This window comes from Typopeltis vanoorti, chromosome 20 (genome assembly GCF_054136105.1).
Source record: "Typopeltis vanoorti isolate ZY-2024b chromosome 20, IOZ_Tvanoo_1.0, whole genome shotgun sequence".
Classification (NCBI taxonomy): domain Eukaryota; kingdom Metazoa; phylum Arthropoda; class Arachnida; order Uropygi; family Thelyphonidae; genus Typopeltis; species Typopeltis vanoorti.
The window spans coordinates 13,152,693-13,167,278 of NC_143568.1; the positions used below are offsets into that span (position 1 = coordinate 13,152,693).

At 37.4% G+C, this 14,586-nt stretch overlaps 1 protein-coding gene across 6 annotated transcripts in view; it reads left to right on the forward strand.

The window, feature by feature from the left end:
- Positions 1-14,586, forward strand: part of LOC150095243 (solute carrier family 2, facilitated glucose transporter member 10-like) — a 208,886-nt gene that overhangs the window by 155,133 nt on the left and 39,167 nt on the right. For all 6 annotated transcript variants that reach the window (XM_090409703.1, XM_090409705.1, XM_090409702.1 and 3 more), the window contains one exon: positions 10,539-10,661. In XM_090409703.1, coding sequence (XP_090265829.1) covers positions 10,539-10,661 — 123 coding nt within the window. The remainder of the gene's footprint in view (positions 1-10,538; positions 10,662-14,586) is intronic.

Here is a 14,586-nt window from a genome sequence, read left to right on the forward strand (position 1 = left end):
CCATCCATCTTATATAAGTCCTTTCGCCCATCGAACTCATTCCACACATCCACAAATTCCACACCACTCTCCATGCATAACCCTCGCATAAAGTCATTGGCAATTATGGCCCTCCTTCTAAACACTTCACTGTCATACCGCGGTAAGATACTCACCATCCTAACTCTCTCACTCTTCTCAAGAGGAGAGAAATGATGGGACTGACTGTGCAGATATCTGTTGGTATGTGTGGGCTTTCTATATATCGATATTTCGAGTTTACCAGAAGAGCGAGTCAGTTTGACATCAAGAAAAGGCAAGGAATTATCCATTTCAAGCTCGGCAGTAAACTTAATACTTGAGTATTAAGTTTACTGCCAGAAGAACACATGAGAAAAAAGAACACATGAGGGACATTACTTACAAGAGACAGCGAGCGAGTGCATTATCAAGTCATATCCTTTTCTTGGCTAATCCTAATGATGGAAACCAAAGTCACAAAGTCTGCTGGGAAAAATCTACTAACATCTTCCATTGCAGTCACGAACTGGAGAGAAAAATCGTGGAATCTAGAGAAATCATTATTATTATTGTTTCGGGTGACTCCAGGAGTCCTTAGACTCATCGAGGGAGGCCCTAAACATCATATCCACGCAACTATGCGATTACATTCTCACAGTATCTATCATACCTTGCCTTGAACTCTTTCACCGTCATAGCACCCACAACAGACTCTGGCAGCTTATTCCACTCATTTACCACTCTAAAAGTAAAGAACCCAGCTCTAACACCCCTGCTAACCACACTCTTGCCCAGCTTCCATAGGTGTGCCCTAGTTCTCCCACCACCAGTCCTGATCTCAAAAATATCCTCTGAATTAATCCTATAGAATCCCTTTAGCAATTTGAATGTCTTCATATCTCCCCTCCTCCGCCTATCAACTAGTTTCTGCAACCCACAAATCTTCAACCTGTTCTGATATGGTTCATTCCATAGACCTGTTATCATCTTAGTCACTCGCCTCTGGATCCTCTCCACCTCCTCCCCATCAAGAAGGAACTGAGGTGACCAAATCTGGGCACAGTAGTCGAGATGAGGTCTTATCAAGGCTCGGTACAGAGGTACAATAACTTGCTTGTCTCTGCTCGTCAAGGTATTTTTCAACAACCAAGTGAGTTGATGAGCTGATTTAGCTACTTTTGCAATGTGCCCCTAAACTTCATCTCCCTATCCACCAACGCTCCCAAGTCCCTGGCCTCATCAATCTCTTGGAGTACAGTTCCACCAATGTGGTATACTGCTGCTAATCTTTTCACCCCAATCATCTTCATCTTCAATCCTGTTCATCTAAATAACAACTTGAGCTACAACCTCTCGGATAGTCATTCAGCTGTAATCATGTACTGGCGTTCATGTGATGCTGCAAGCACACACTCTCCCAACAATGCAGCATACGAAAGAACAGCTTGAAATACAACTACAATGTTTTCATGCTAATTATGTATAGAGACTGTTTATGTTGTTCATAGTCTTTTAATGTTCAATGTTTAGTGTTTTTTCTTTCTTTTATAATGTCACCTGAAGAAGGCTGTTACAGGCCGAAACTAGTAGTGTTTTGATATTAAAACCTTTTTACTTAAATCTCGATTCTAGTCATTCAATTCTTCATAAAACTATGTATGTTAACCAAGTTAATGATCATTCTGTCATCTATAACCTTCATGACGAGGCTTCTATTATCAATAATAAAAGAAACTTCAACAAGACACTAAAGAGGATTGGACTAAACATCAACAGGTTGGTCTTCTTGAAACGTTGAAAATTCCATGCTGTCTTTCCTAAATTTATATGCTTTAAAGAAAACATAACAACTGAATGTGCAAAGAGAATCTATCATAAAGCTAAATTAGACCTACTGTCTGAAAGAATCTTGGATACTAAATGAACTCTCGCTTTTCTTTTCAATAAAAAAAAGAATCATAGCTGAAAAACTGGAAGAATCTCTAGATAATGAAAGTTGGCATACCTTTAATACATACTGTGAATCTCAAGTAGCCAATAACAATATAATAACTATATAATAACAATATAATAACAAAGTAAATCTTATAAGTAAATTTGAAACATTAAAAAGATTACAAAATAATAGGAATTTCTCAAAACCACACATCAATATTGACAAAGTCGTTATCAACAAATCTTCTTATATACTTTCAGATGTAGAAAAAAGCATCCTTAGTAAAGGTCTAAACCTTATTCCTTCCCCAAAATTAATACCAAAGGAGACACTACTTACAAAAATAGAAAAAGCTACTTCTTTTCTCCCTCCACAAAATGCAAATTTTCTACGTATTGAATCAATCTTTATTATCAATAATGCAAAACCATCTGCAGACAACATTACTTCAACTGAATGCAAAGCTATTAAAAGTTTAAAAAAAACAGAGATATAATCATCCTCCCTGCGGATAAAGGCAATGCAACAGTCATCCTTAACTCTGAAGATTACCAGAATAAAATGCTTGAATTACTACATAATAATTTAGAGTGTACTCATTCCAATTACGAGGCCTCAATAGAGTCCCGTATTGTTATTTTTCGTCACTACCTCCCCGTGCCGGGAGTGGGTAATTTGCGCGCCTGCTGCCTTCCTTGGATGTGGTAGCCGTTTCTCAGGCTCCCTCTCCGGAATCGAACCCTGATTCCCCGTTACCCGTTACGACCATGGTAGGCGCATAACCTACCATCGACTCGTTAAAGGATTTAGAGTGTACTCATTCCAATTACGAGGCCTCAATAGAGTCCCGTTAGAGTCCCTCAATAGAGTTCCTTGGAGATGAGGAGGCTGTGGAGAGGGTTCAGAGAAGAGTGACCAAGTTGGTGAGTGATATAAAAAATGCTCCCTACATTGATAGATTGAGAGCTTGTGGATTGCAGAGATTGGTTGATAGGCGAAGAAGAGGGGATATGATAGAAACATTCAAATTACTAAAAGGTTTTTATAGGATTGATGCAGGGGAAATGTTTCAGCTGTGTGATAGTGATGGAAGAACAAGAGGTCATCTCTGGAAATTAAAGAAGAGTGTGGTTAACAAAGGTGTCAGAACAAGGTTTTTTGCCTGGAGGGTGGTGAATGAGTGGAATTCATTGCCTGACTTTGTTGTGAGCTCTTCATCTGTAAATGAATTCAAGAAGAGATATGACAGATATTGTTTTGCTAGCTTGGGTCTCCCGCGATGAGTCTACTGACTCCATGGAGATACCCGTAATAATAATAATAATAATAATAATAATACCTACTCAATACTCGATAGAGATCCAACTTGTGAACTTCAAAATCGTACAAACAACTTATTAAAAACAACAACTGAATTATCCCGAAACGTTCATTTATCTCTATGCTCTCTCCATCTGTTAATTCCTCGCATATATGGTGTTCCTAAAATCCATAAAGAGAACACCCCATTACGTCCAATTGTAGAAGGTATCAATTCTCCTACGTATAATCTTTCAAAATATCTTACCAAATACCTAAAAAGTTTTTCAGGCAAGTCACCATCCTTTATCAAGAACACTACAGAATTTGTTACATACATCAAGGATATTACAGTTAATGAAGATGACATCATGGCTAGCTTGGACATAACTTCTTTGTTCACTAATGTTCCAACAGATGAAGTCCTAACATTACTCAAGGACAAGTTATCCAAAAAAAATGTTAGCCTTGCTTACACGTTGCATCAGGTCCGGTTACTTCAAATTTCAAGATAATATATACAAACAAAATCATGGACTGGCTATGGGTTATCCTTTATTCCCGTACTCACAAATATTTACTTAGAGGATTTTGAAACCAAAGCTATCGCTTCTTTTATTTTAACATATTACTAAAGCAAGAGTGCCCCTTAACAAATCCATGTTGAGTCTCGCAGATAACATTACCCTCATCTGCCCTATGCTGTATACAGTCCCTCACTACTTTCTCCAAGATCTTACTAACTACTGATGACACTTTCAGTCTGCTACCGCCCTTATGCAATGGTACTATCTTACCTTCCTTCCATTCCATGGGCACCTTTCCCACAGCCAGACTTTCATTGAAAAGCCAGGTCAAAGGCACCATCAGTTCCCTGCACATTCTCTCAAAACTCTTGGTGAAATACCATCCAGTCCCACAGCTTTACTGACATCCAGAGTACTCAGTATTTGGAACACACCCTCCTCCTGCACCTCTAAACCTCGAACCTGCCCTATCCCTCTAGTATTATTCAAATTGACTCCTCCAGGATGAAATATTCCAATAAAGTGTTCATTGAACAATTCCACCATGTCCTCTGCATCAGTCACTCTATTCTCATTTTTATCCCACAATGTCATTCTTCCACAGTTATTTCTCCTCCTACTGGCCACATAGCTAAAAAATTTCCTAGGATTTTCCTTGGATCTAAAGGCTAATCTTTTCTCATATTCCTGTTTTGCCTTTCTTACCATACCAGTCACTCTCCTGGCCTGTGTCTTATATTCTTCATGCATCTTCTCTTCACCTGTCTCCTTATATCTCTTCCATAGCCTCTTTTTCGCATGCATTTCCTGTTTAATATTGTTTGTCATCCACTTTACTCCGAATTGTGTCCTCTTCTTCACTCTTGGAATACAGCTTACCATTGCTGATAACAAATATTCCTTCACAATTTCCCAAGCACTAATGATATCCCGGCCTTCCAATTCCTCCCTCCATGAAACTTCTCCAAGTTGACGTCTAAGACTATTATAATCACCTACTTTATAATTCCACATACATTCCCATCTCTTTGATACTCCGCCATGTCTATTCATTTTCCAAGTCAAAACCATATGGTCACTCTCTCCAACCGATGGGAGAGATGTCATCTCAGTTATTATCAACTCTTCTGATGCTATAACCAAATCCAAAACTCTTGAATCTCTTATTCCCTCTGTTACATGTTGCCTAAGACATTTGTCCCTCAGGAATTCTAGAAATTCCATTCCCTTATTGCTACATGCATCTTCCTCTCCCCAATTTATACTGCTGTAGTTAAAATCTCCCACAACAATCATTCTTCTTGCAATTGCCACGCTCAACTGTCTCAACATCTCCTGGTTTCCACCCTCTGTGCTCCTTGGTCTGTAGCAACACCCCACTAAATATCCTGTCTTGCCCACCTTCACCTCACACCATATGCTTTCAAAATCATTACTGTTGCAACCTTCCAAAGCCTCCACTCTTAGAGGACATAGGTCATCACTTATCATAAGCAGTACTCCACCACCACACTTTTCCTTCCTATCCTGCCGAAAAATGCTGTACCCAGCAACTTCTATTCTGTTATTATATCCTCTTCTGTCAACCACGTCTCGGTGATCCCAATAATCTTAGGTCAGGCTGATGCTATCAGTGCCACTAATTCCTTTCCCTTATTCCGAATACTCCTGGCATTAGTATAAAGCATAAAAATGCCATTGTTTCTATACCCAGCATTATCCCCTCTAGACTCCACTGGGCTCAGTGTTACCAGATGTCGTCCTCCTTCTCCCAAGTACCCATTCCCACAAGAGGCCACCACTGCTACCATCCACACTGGGACACACTGACTCGTTCAGAACAGCAATCTCTTCAGATGCCTGCATCCTTCCTCATTCAAATGCAAGCTGTCTCTTACATACAATTCCTCTCTGTTCTCAAATGCACTCCAAGCATCCACATATTCCAATCCTCTCTTCTGACACATTCTGGCTATTATGCCATTCAATATCACCACTCTTCTGCTCAGCTCATCACTGTCATACCTAGGCAACACACACACTGTCTTTCCTCTCTGTGTCTTCTTTCGTACACCCTCGAGCAAGAATCTAGAGGGGATAATGCTGGGTATAGAAACAATGGCACCCTTTCACATCTCTTAATTGCCATAGCCACACTTTCTATCATTCCTCCTGGCAAACACTCCTCATGCATCCTATCTTGAACACCACAGATCATTGAGTCCCCATACATTACACCTCTTACCACCCTATTCCTCGATTGCTCACATGCATCTCTCTCTCTCTCTCTCTCTCTCTCCTGTAACACTTTCTCTCTGTGCTCTTCTACTTACCTGCCTTCCTGACATCACTCTATCCCTAGTCCCTTGCATTCCTCTCATTTCCTCTCTCCTGCTGTTTCCATTCTTTCCTCTTCTATCATTCCTATATCTGACACTCCTCTCTTCCACTTATCCTATTCTCACCTCTTCTATCACTCCCATAACTCTCTCTCTTATACTGTAACTATTCTCTCTTCTTCTACCATTCCCATAACTCTCTCTCATTCCCTCTCCTTTACTATTGTTCCTATTCTCTCCTCTTCTCTCATTCCCATAACTCTCTCTCACTCCTCCTCTGATTCGCCTTGCATTCGTCTCTTCCATTTGCCTAATTTCATCTTTCACACTTCTCATCTCATTCCCCAGACATTCCACTTGCTCTTTCAGCTCATCTATCTCTCTCTGTAAGTCAGCCACTCTTGTTTGCCATCCATCCTCTAAACTTTGAGTTCTTTTCTGTGAATCCCAACCAACTGCATATAGACTAGAATGAAATTCTTCAAATGTAATATACATATTTGATCCTGACTGTATATTAAGGGGCTGTAATAATTTTTCTTATCTTAAATTCTTATGTTTATAATAATTATGAGGAGCACAACTCAAATAGCAAAATATATACAATATATATATATATATATATTATTATTATTATTACAGGCAACTCCAAGGAGTCGATAGACTCATCAAGGGAGGCCCCTAACATCATGTCAAGAACAACTATTCGACATTCACATATCTATCATACCTCGCCTTGAACTCATTCACAGTCATGGCACCCACAACAGACTCAGGCAGCTTATTCCACTCATTCACCACTCTCCTAGCTAAAAACCTAGCTCTAACACCCTTGCTAACCACACTCTTGTCCAGCTTCCATGTATGGCCCCTAGTCCTCCCACCACCAGTCCTATTCTCAAAAATATCTTCTGAATTAATCTTATAGAAACCTTTCAGTAATTTGAATGTCTCAATCATATCACCCCTTTTCCGCCTATCAACCAATTTCTGCACCCCACAAATCTTCAACCTGTTCTCATAAGGTTCATTCCATAGACCTGCTATCATCTTGGTCACTCGTCTCTGGATCCTCTCCACCTCCTCCCCATCAAGAAGAAACCCTGGCACCTATATCTGGGCACAGTAGTCAAGATGGGGTCTTATCGAGGCTCGATACAGAGGAACAATAACCTGTTTGTCTCTGCTTGTTAAAGTATTTTTCAGCAACCAAGTAATTTGATGAGCTGATTTAGCCACTTTTTCGATGTATCCCCTAAACTTCGACTCCCTATCCACCAACACTCCCAAATCCCTGGCCTCGTCAATCTCCTGGAGTACGGTTCCACCAATGTGATATACTGCTGCTATTCTTTTCACCCCAAAATGCATAATCATACACTTTGCCACATTAAAACATTAAATTGACATCCATTCTCCTTAGCCCAGTCCTCCAAACTATCCAAATCATCCTGCAAAATTTTGACATCCTGTGCACTCACTATTGCTCTACCTAACTTTGCATCATCAGCAAACAAATGAACACTTCCTCTCAGATCCTTTCCTATATCGTTAATGAACAAATTGAACAGTAGTGGTCCAAGAACAGAACCCTGTGGCACACCACTAGTCATGGGCCATCTTTTGGACTCTACTCCTGAATAAACCACTCTCTGATATCTCTCCATCAACCACCCTCCTATCCATCTCACCTACCCTATATCCATCCCCATATGCTGCAGTTTACTGATTAGAATTCCATGGGGTATCCTGTTAAAGGCCTTAGCAAGGTCCAGTAGAATCACTGTAAACCCATTACCCTTATCCAGTTCAGCCGTCACTGTGTAATGAAACGTGAGCAAGTTACTGAGGTAGGATCTACCCTACACAAAACCATGCTGTCCCCTATACAGTATCTCATTTTCATCTATCCAATCTTGTATTTTCCTCTTGACTATTTTCTCTAAGACCTTGACAATGATTCCTGATATGCTAATCGGTCGGTAATTTACAACAGCAGTCTTGGATCCTCCTTTATGCAGTGGAACTATTTTTCCCCTCTTTCCACCCCTCGGGACTAACCCAGACCCAAGACTCAAATTAAACAAAATGGTCAAGGGCACTGACAATTCTTTAGCCGCTTCATGTACGACATGAACTGGTATACCATCCAATCCCACAGATGTATTGACATTGAGGTTTTGTAATAGACTTTTCACCTCCACTTCATTCGCCATAATTTCTGTATAAGCTATTGGTTCATTCATTCCTGCAATGTCACCACCTGGATGATATATTCTTGCAAAGTGCTCACTCAGTAATTCCACTATATCAACTGATTCAGTTACCTTCCTACCATCGGCATTCTTTAAAATCATTCTGCCATATACATTTTTTCTTTTACCTTGCAACATATCGAAAAAACTGTTTGGGATTCTCTTTAGCCTGCATGGCTAATGTTCTTTCATAATCTGCTTTTGCTTTTCTTACCACACTCGTTACTCTTCTGGCCTGTTCCTTTATACTGTTCATGTGCCTGCCAGTCACCTTTCCTCCTTAAATTCCCTCCACAGTTGTTTCTTTTTTTGCAGCTTAAGCTTAATGGTGTTATTCATCCATTTAACCACTACTTGATTTATTATTCAGACTCTAGGTATACAGTCAGCCATTGCCTCCTGCAAACACTTCTTAACTGCCTCCCATGCACTATCAACACTTGCAGTTTTACATGCCATGGCACTGAACCAATCAAACTCCTAAGCTTGTCATACTTACTAGCCCGATATATAATAATAATAAATTTAAAATAGGGTATTAAAAGAATATAATGTTTCAAAGATACTTACTGAAACATTCTTTCCATCAAAATTAAAAATAATTCTTTATGCCACCTAGAAGCAGCCAAATTTCTATCCCATATTCAAAATGGATATTTCAGAATGAGCAAAGACATAGAAATATTTAATGGTATTGCCTCTTCAGCCTTGCTTTTCCTGTTCTGGATGTCAATTAAATTGCAAGTTCTCATACCTGAAATGATAATCTTTATAATAAGCTAATGGTAATGATAAGCTGCAGAGGAAAAAAGAGACCAAGGTTTTTAATAACAAAGTAGGATACAGAAATATCTTGCTGTAGAAAAACTCCACAGTTTTTCTACAGCAAGTTTCTTTATTAAGGAATATAGTCTAACTGTTTCTGATTTTTTTAAACTAATAATTGCAGTGCCCATTTTCAATATTAAACTGGAAAGAACTAAGAAAACAATCCTCTTTTCAACCTTGACAACATGTGCATGAAATATCTTCACGACTAGGCCACTTTTGTGTAGAAAGAGCAACTGACTTCATATTCCATAATGCCATAATACTCCCTTCTTGGATATGTATACACATGCCTGCAAAGTGAGTATTCTGCTTTAAACAAAAAAAATTCAAATTTGTTTAATCACATTGAGACAGAATAAAGATAAAAAGAAAATAATTTCTTGTCAAGTATAATTTACTTTTCATCATAGTGAAAGAATTTGTTACTAATATATTGCCGTGCTTCTAGTCACTGATAGGTCAGATCTTTGGCAAGCTGAGACTTTGTGATGGAATGTTGACTGGTGGTATTGGTTGCAATTTTGAGCTAATGAACTAGTAGATAAGAGTATTTCAGATCCAGAGGAGATTTGGGTCATTTTTGTTGAGGTTGACTTGGTGAAAAGTAGACTTGCTATGCCTCCTTAAACTTATACTACACCCTTGTGATTCAGGTGTTCAGAGTGTTTCAGGTAGTTGGTCTCCAGAACATGATTGAAAAGGCCAGATATGTATCTATGGAATGTAGGTTGTTCCTTTCTAATCAGTACTTCACAGCCTATTTCCTCAACAGGAAGCCAAAAAGTTTTGTAAATCACACAGACTTAAATATCTGTAATATTTTTTTCATGTTATTTCTTTATATTAAATGTTGCATTAATTATTTTAAAAAGTTCTTTATTGAAAAAAAAAGTTTTATTATTTTCCATATGAAGGATAAAACAAATATAAAGAATCCTTGGAATTTTCCTTTTAACATATTTCCTTCATACCATGCATTCAAACACAGTAATGGAAGGTTAAAGAGGTAAGAATTCAGTGCTATACCTATTTAGAAAAATTTTAATTTGTTTCAAGATTAATAATTTTGTAGCAGGTTTTAATTTTTATGAACATGAGCTAGTGTTCTTTCTCAAATTTTCATCATGATGAATAAAGTTTGTGTATAGGACATGTTTTAAACTATTATTGAATATTAATATATTACTTTAAATGAAGATCAGTTCAAAATTATAAAAAAAATTATATGGAAAGTTAATTTTCATTGAACTATCTTTGATTAGCTATAATGTTTAATTGATAAAGTAAATAAAATATCATTAATATATTCTTCTGAACTTGAACTATATCCATGTATATTTTTCCTCTGTAGTAACGTGGTTGGTTCTAGGAGAAATTTTCCCTACTTCTCTTAGAGGACGAGCAATTTCTGTAGCTACATGTATGAACTGGGGCTCAAACATAGTGGTTTCTATGTGCTTCCTTGATTTGATAAGTAGGCATTTGTTCCTTCTTCATACTAATTGATATTTATCATTCATCATTAGTAAATTTTTGAGAAATAACTTAATGAAATTTATGTGCTGCTCTTCCAATTATACTTGGAAGAGCAGCACATTGGCATGTTCATACAATAAAATTTTTAAACCTTTGTTTAAAAAAAAAATTAATATATGATATCTTCAAGCATAATTCAAAGTTAAAAAAATATTTTAAACAAGGAAATGAGATAGCTGCTTCACACTTATTGCTGTTATTTGTGGAATATATATATATATATATATATATATATATATATATATATATATATATATATATATTCCACAAATAACAGCATAAGTGTATATTATATATATGCTTTGAATTAAAGGAATTCAAAATATGAACTTTTATATAAAGTCCTTCTCCCCATTTCCTTAGTAGGCTGAAAGTGAAGACTGGGGAAAAAATTCTCTGACAGCCAGTACTTACAAAAGACATCAGGCGACCCATTCTTTTCTTGAACTTGCGTTAATTATGTCGTTCAGTAGTGCATCTGTCTCAATTGGTGACTGTAAATATGCACTTTTCTCACTCAGATGGGAAAAAGTGACATTTGGGTATTATTGTTAAGAGATTGTGGTTATGAATAACATAATTTCCAAGAAATTAATATATCATAAAACATAAGAGACTTACATATTCTATACTCACCACATAATTGAATATATTTTAAACTTGTGGCTTGGACATAGTGGATTTTTTTAATTTAATTCAAGAAAAATACATTCGTCTACAAAAATAAACATACAAGACACTATGTAGATTATTCTCTAGTACATCGTTTCTCAAACTGTGGTACACGTACCACTAATGGTACATTACATTATTTTTGGTGGTACAATTTTTACACAAAATATTTAAATAAATGTTCAGAAAAATGTATTTTAATATTGTAACGAGTAGACTGTTCCAAGAATTTAACTTGGCGAATCGAATAAAATGAACAAATAAATTTTATTGCAGTTTTATGTGAATTTTTGGATGTGAAGTCTCATTAGTGTATCATAAGGGTTTTCATATTTAATATTTATTTGAAACAGTATTTTTGTATGTAAAAAAATTATAATAAACAAAGTTTCTTTGTCAGATGACACTGTTTCGCAATGAATTAACGAAATGGCAGCTCAAGTAAAACAAACACTAATCGAAAATATAAAGCAAAGCAAATGGTGGTACATATATTTTTTGATTCTTATTTATGTGGTACAAAATTTAAAAAGTTTGAGAACCCCTGCTCTAGTACATAATATAAATCATCATCAATTTCCTAATAAGTCCCCCTTAAGAGATATACAGGATACTATGAGAGTACTACATAATTATGATTACATCATTACTAATTTTATATCAACAGTTTCCTCAAATTAGTCTGTCACTTATCAACATGTTCCAGTGTTGTCGTATCTTATGTTTTTGCCTTTGAGGGTACTTCTGAATGCATCAATCCATCTAAATGGATTGTGGCAAAAAAATGATTTTTGATCATTTTTCTGCCACCTTGGTAACAAATACAGGTTTTTCTAAACTTTCCTCTCCCATTCTCTTTAAGTGACCATACTACCTTACATTATTATTTCTGCTCACATTCCTGAATGCTAGCAATGTCAAGTTCCTAACTGATATCATCATTTTAAATATGATTCTGCCCTTGATGCCATCTCTTCACTTTCCTAATTTTTCTCAGAACTCTCATATCTGTGGTCTCTATTCTTTAATCAACTGCTTTATTTCTAACCCAACTCTCAGATCCATAAACTGTTTGAACATTGTCTTGTTATATTGCTGGTTTAGTGTTTTGGCTAATTTCTCTCTTATTGCACATAAATTTATTCAGCTGGCTCCCCACCATACCAGCTTTGCTTTTTCTGTTGTCTATTGCCATATTTAATTTGTCATCTTTGCTAAAAGTCGAAAGTTTTTTCACTTGGTTATACTATAAATTAAAGATATCAAGAAATTATATTCTTGGTTTCATCCTTTATCCAAGTGTAAGCAAACGAAGGTTTGCATATGAAGTAACTTCACGATTGGGCTACTTGTCAATTGCCTCAGTATCCCATAATGCAGCACATACATATCCTTACAGACATGCATAATGCTATGGGAAGGGTCACTACTCAGACTGGTTTTGACCTTCATTGAGGTCAGTGGGAACTAGACCCAGAATGCAGAAGCATGCTGGTTTGATGGGTGAAGCATAAATTATTGAGCTTTAAGCTCACCCTGAAGGGGCAGTGAGATTAGCTGTGTTCAGCTGAGCATAGAATTGACTTTGGTCTTTTGTATTTGCAGAATTCTGCTTCATTGTAGTCTAAAGCTTGCTTGATCAGCGGGTTCGAATGATTATTTGTCTTGATGAAAAACTTTACTGCTAGGTCATGGAGGAGGGATGTAATGTAGGGAATGTTGACTTCTCTGTGAATCTGGGAGTTTCTGATAAACCATGGGACATCCAAACTCATTCTCAGGCATTTGTTTTGTATTCTCTGCAGCTTTTGGATATTTGTATTCGAGGTATGGCTCCATGCAGGAGATGCGTAAGTGATGACTGGGCATATTACCATCCTGTATATGAGTAGTTTGTTCTGAATGTCCAGTTTGGTTTTTCTGTTGATCATGGGATAGAGCTGCGCAATTACTTTGGATGTCTTTGAGCTTATGTGTTTTATATAACTGGTGAATTGTAGTTTTTCGTCGAGCATTACGCCAGGATATTTGACTTCACTCTGCCATGGGATCTTAACTCCTAGTAAATGTATGTCTTCCTTGGTCTGAAACCTCTTTCTAGTAAACAGTATGGCTGACCTCTTCTGTGGGTTTGCTTGGATCCTCCAGTCCATCAACCATTTCTCTAATGTGTGAATACTGCTTTGGAGTCTTTTGATGGCTAGTTTGGGGCTGAGATATCTTGCTAATAATGCAGTATCATCTGCATATAATGCAGTGATTGTTGAGCTTGGGTTTTGAGGGATATCAGATAGAAAACAGCAGGAGGCCAGGAGTGAGCCCTGCGGCACACCTGCCAGGGCCTTGCATCTGTCTGACACAGTTTCATTTATTTTGACTTGCATGAATCTGTTTTTGAGGTATGAGTGAATTATTTTTACTAGATTTGTTGGTATATTGAATGTGATGAGCTTGTAGAGAAGACCCTGGTGCTACACCTTATCAAAAGCCTTCGCAGCATCTATGAAGACTGCAGCTGTGTGGAGGTTCCACTTGAAGCCTTTGGTGATTAATTCGACCAGTCTGTGAATCTGTTGTACAGTAGTGTGGTTTTTTCTGAATCCGAACTGCTCATTAGGAATAATACCTAGTTTATCTGTTTCTGATTGAAGCCTTGTAAGGATGACCTTTTCCGCAATCTTTCCAAGGCTGGACAGAAGACTGATAGGTCTGTAGCTTTCGGGAAACTGGGTGTTCTTTCCAATCTTTTTGATTGGTGTGATATCTGCCATCTTCCATGTTAAAGGAAAATACTTGAGTCTGAGGATGGCATTGATTATGTTGACTAAATGCACAATGGCTTTTCTGGGGAGTAGTTTGATTATTTTGTTTGTAATTCCATCTGGACCTGGGGCCTTATTGTTGTTCAGGTGGGTTATGATATTTATAACTTCTGCTGGAGAAGTGGGTGTGACAGGTTCTGGATCATCCTTTTGTTGTGTTATGGCCTGCTTAACTCGGCGGTGAATCTTGTAGATAAGATTGATGTTCAGATTTTCATAAGATGGGTTACATTGAGTTTCCAAGCTGTCTACCAGAGCCTCTGCCTTTTCCTTGTCAGTATGGGCTATTCCCTTCTTGGTCTGAATTTTGAGTAAAAGTTGCCTTTTAGTGCGGAGGGTTCTCAAGAACTTTCAAATGGAGTTGTCCTC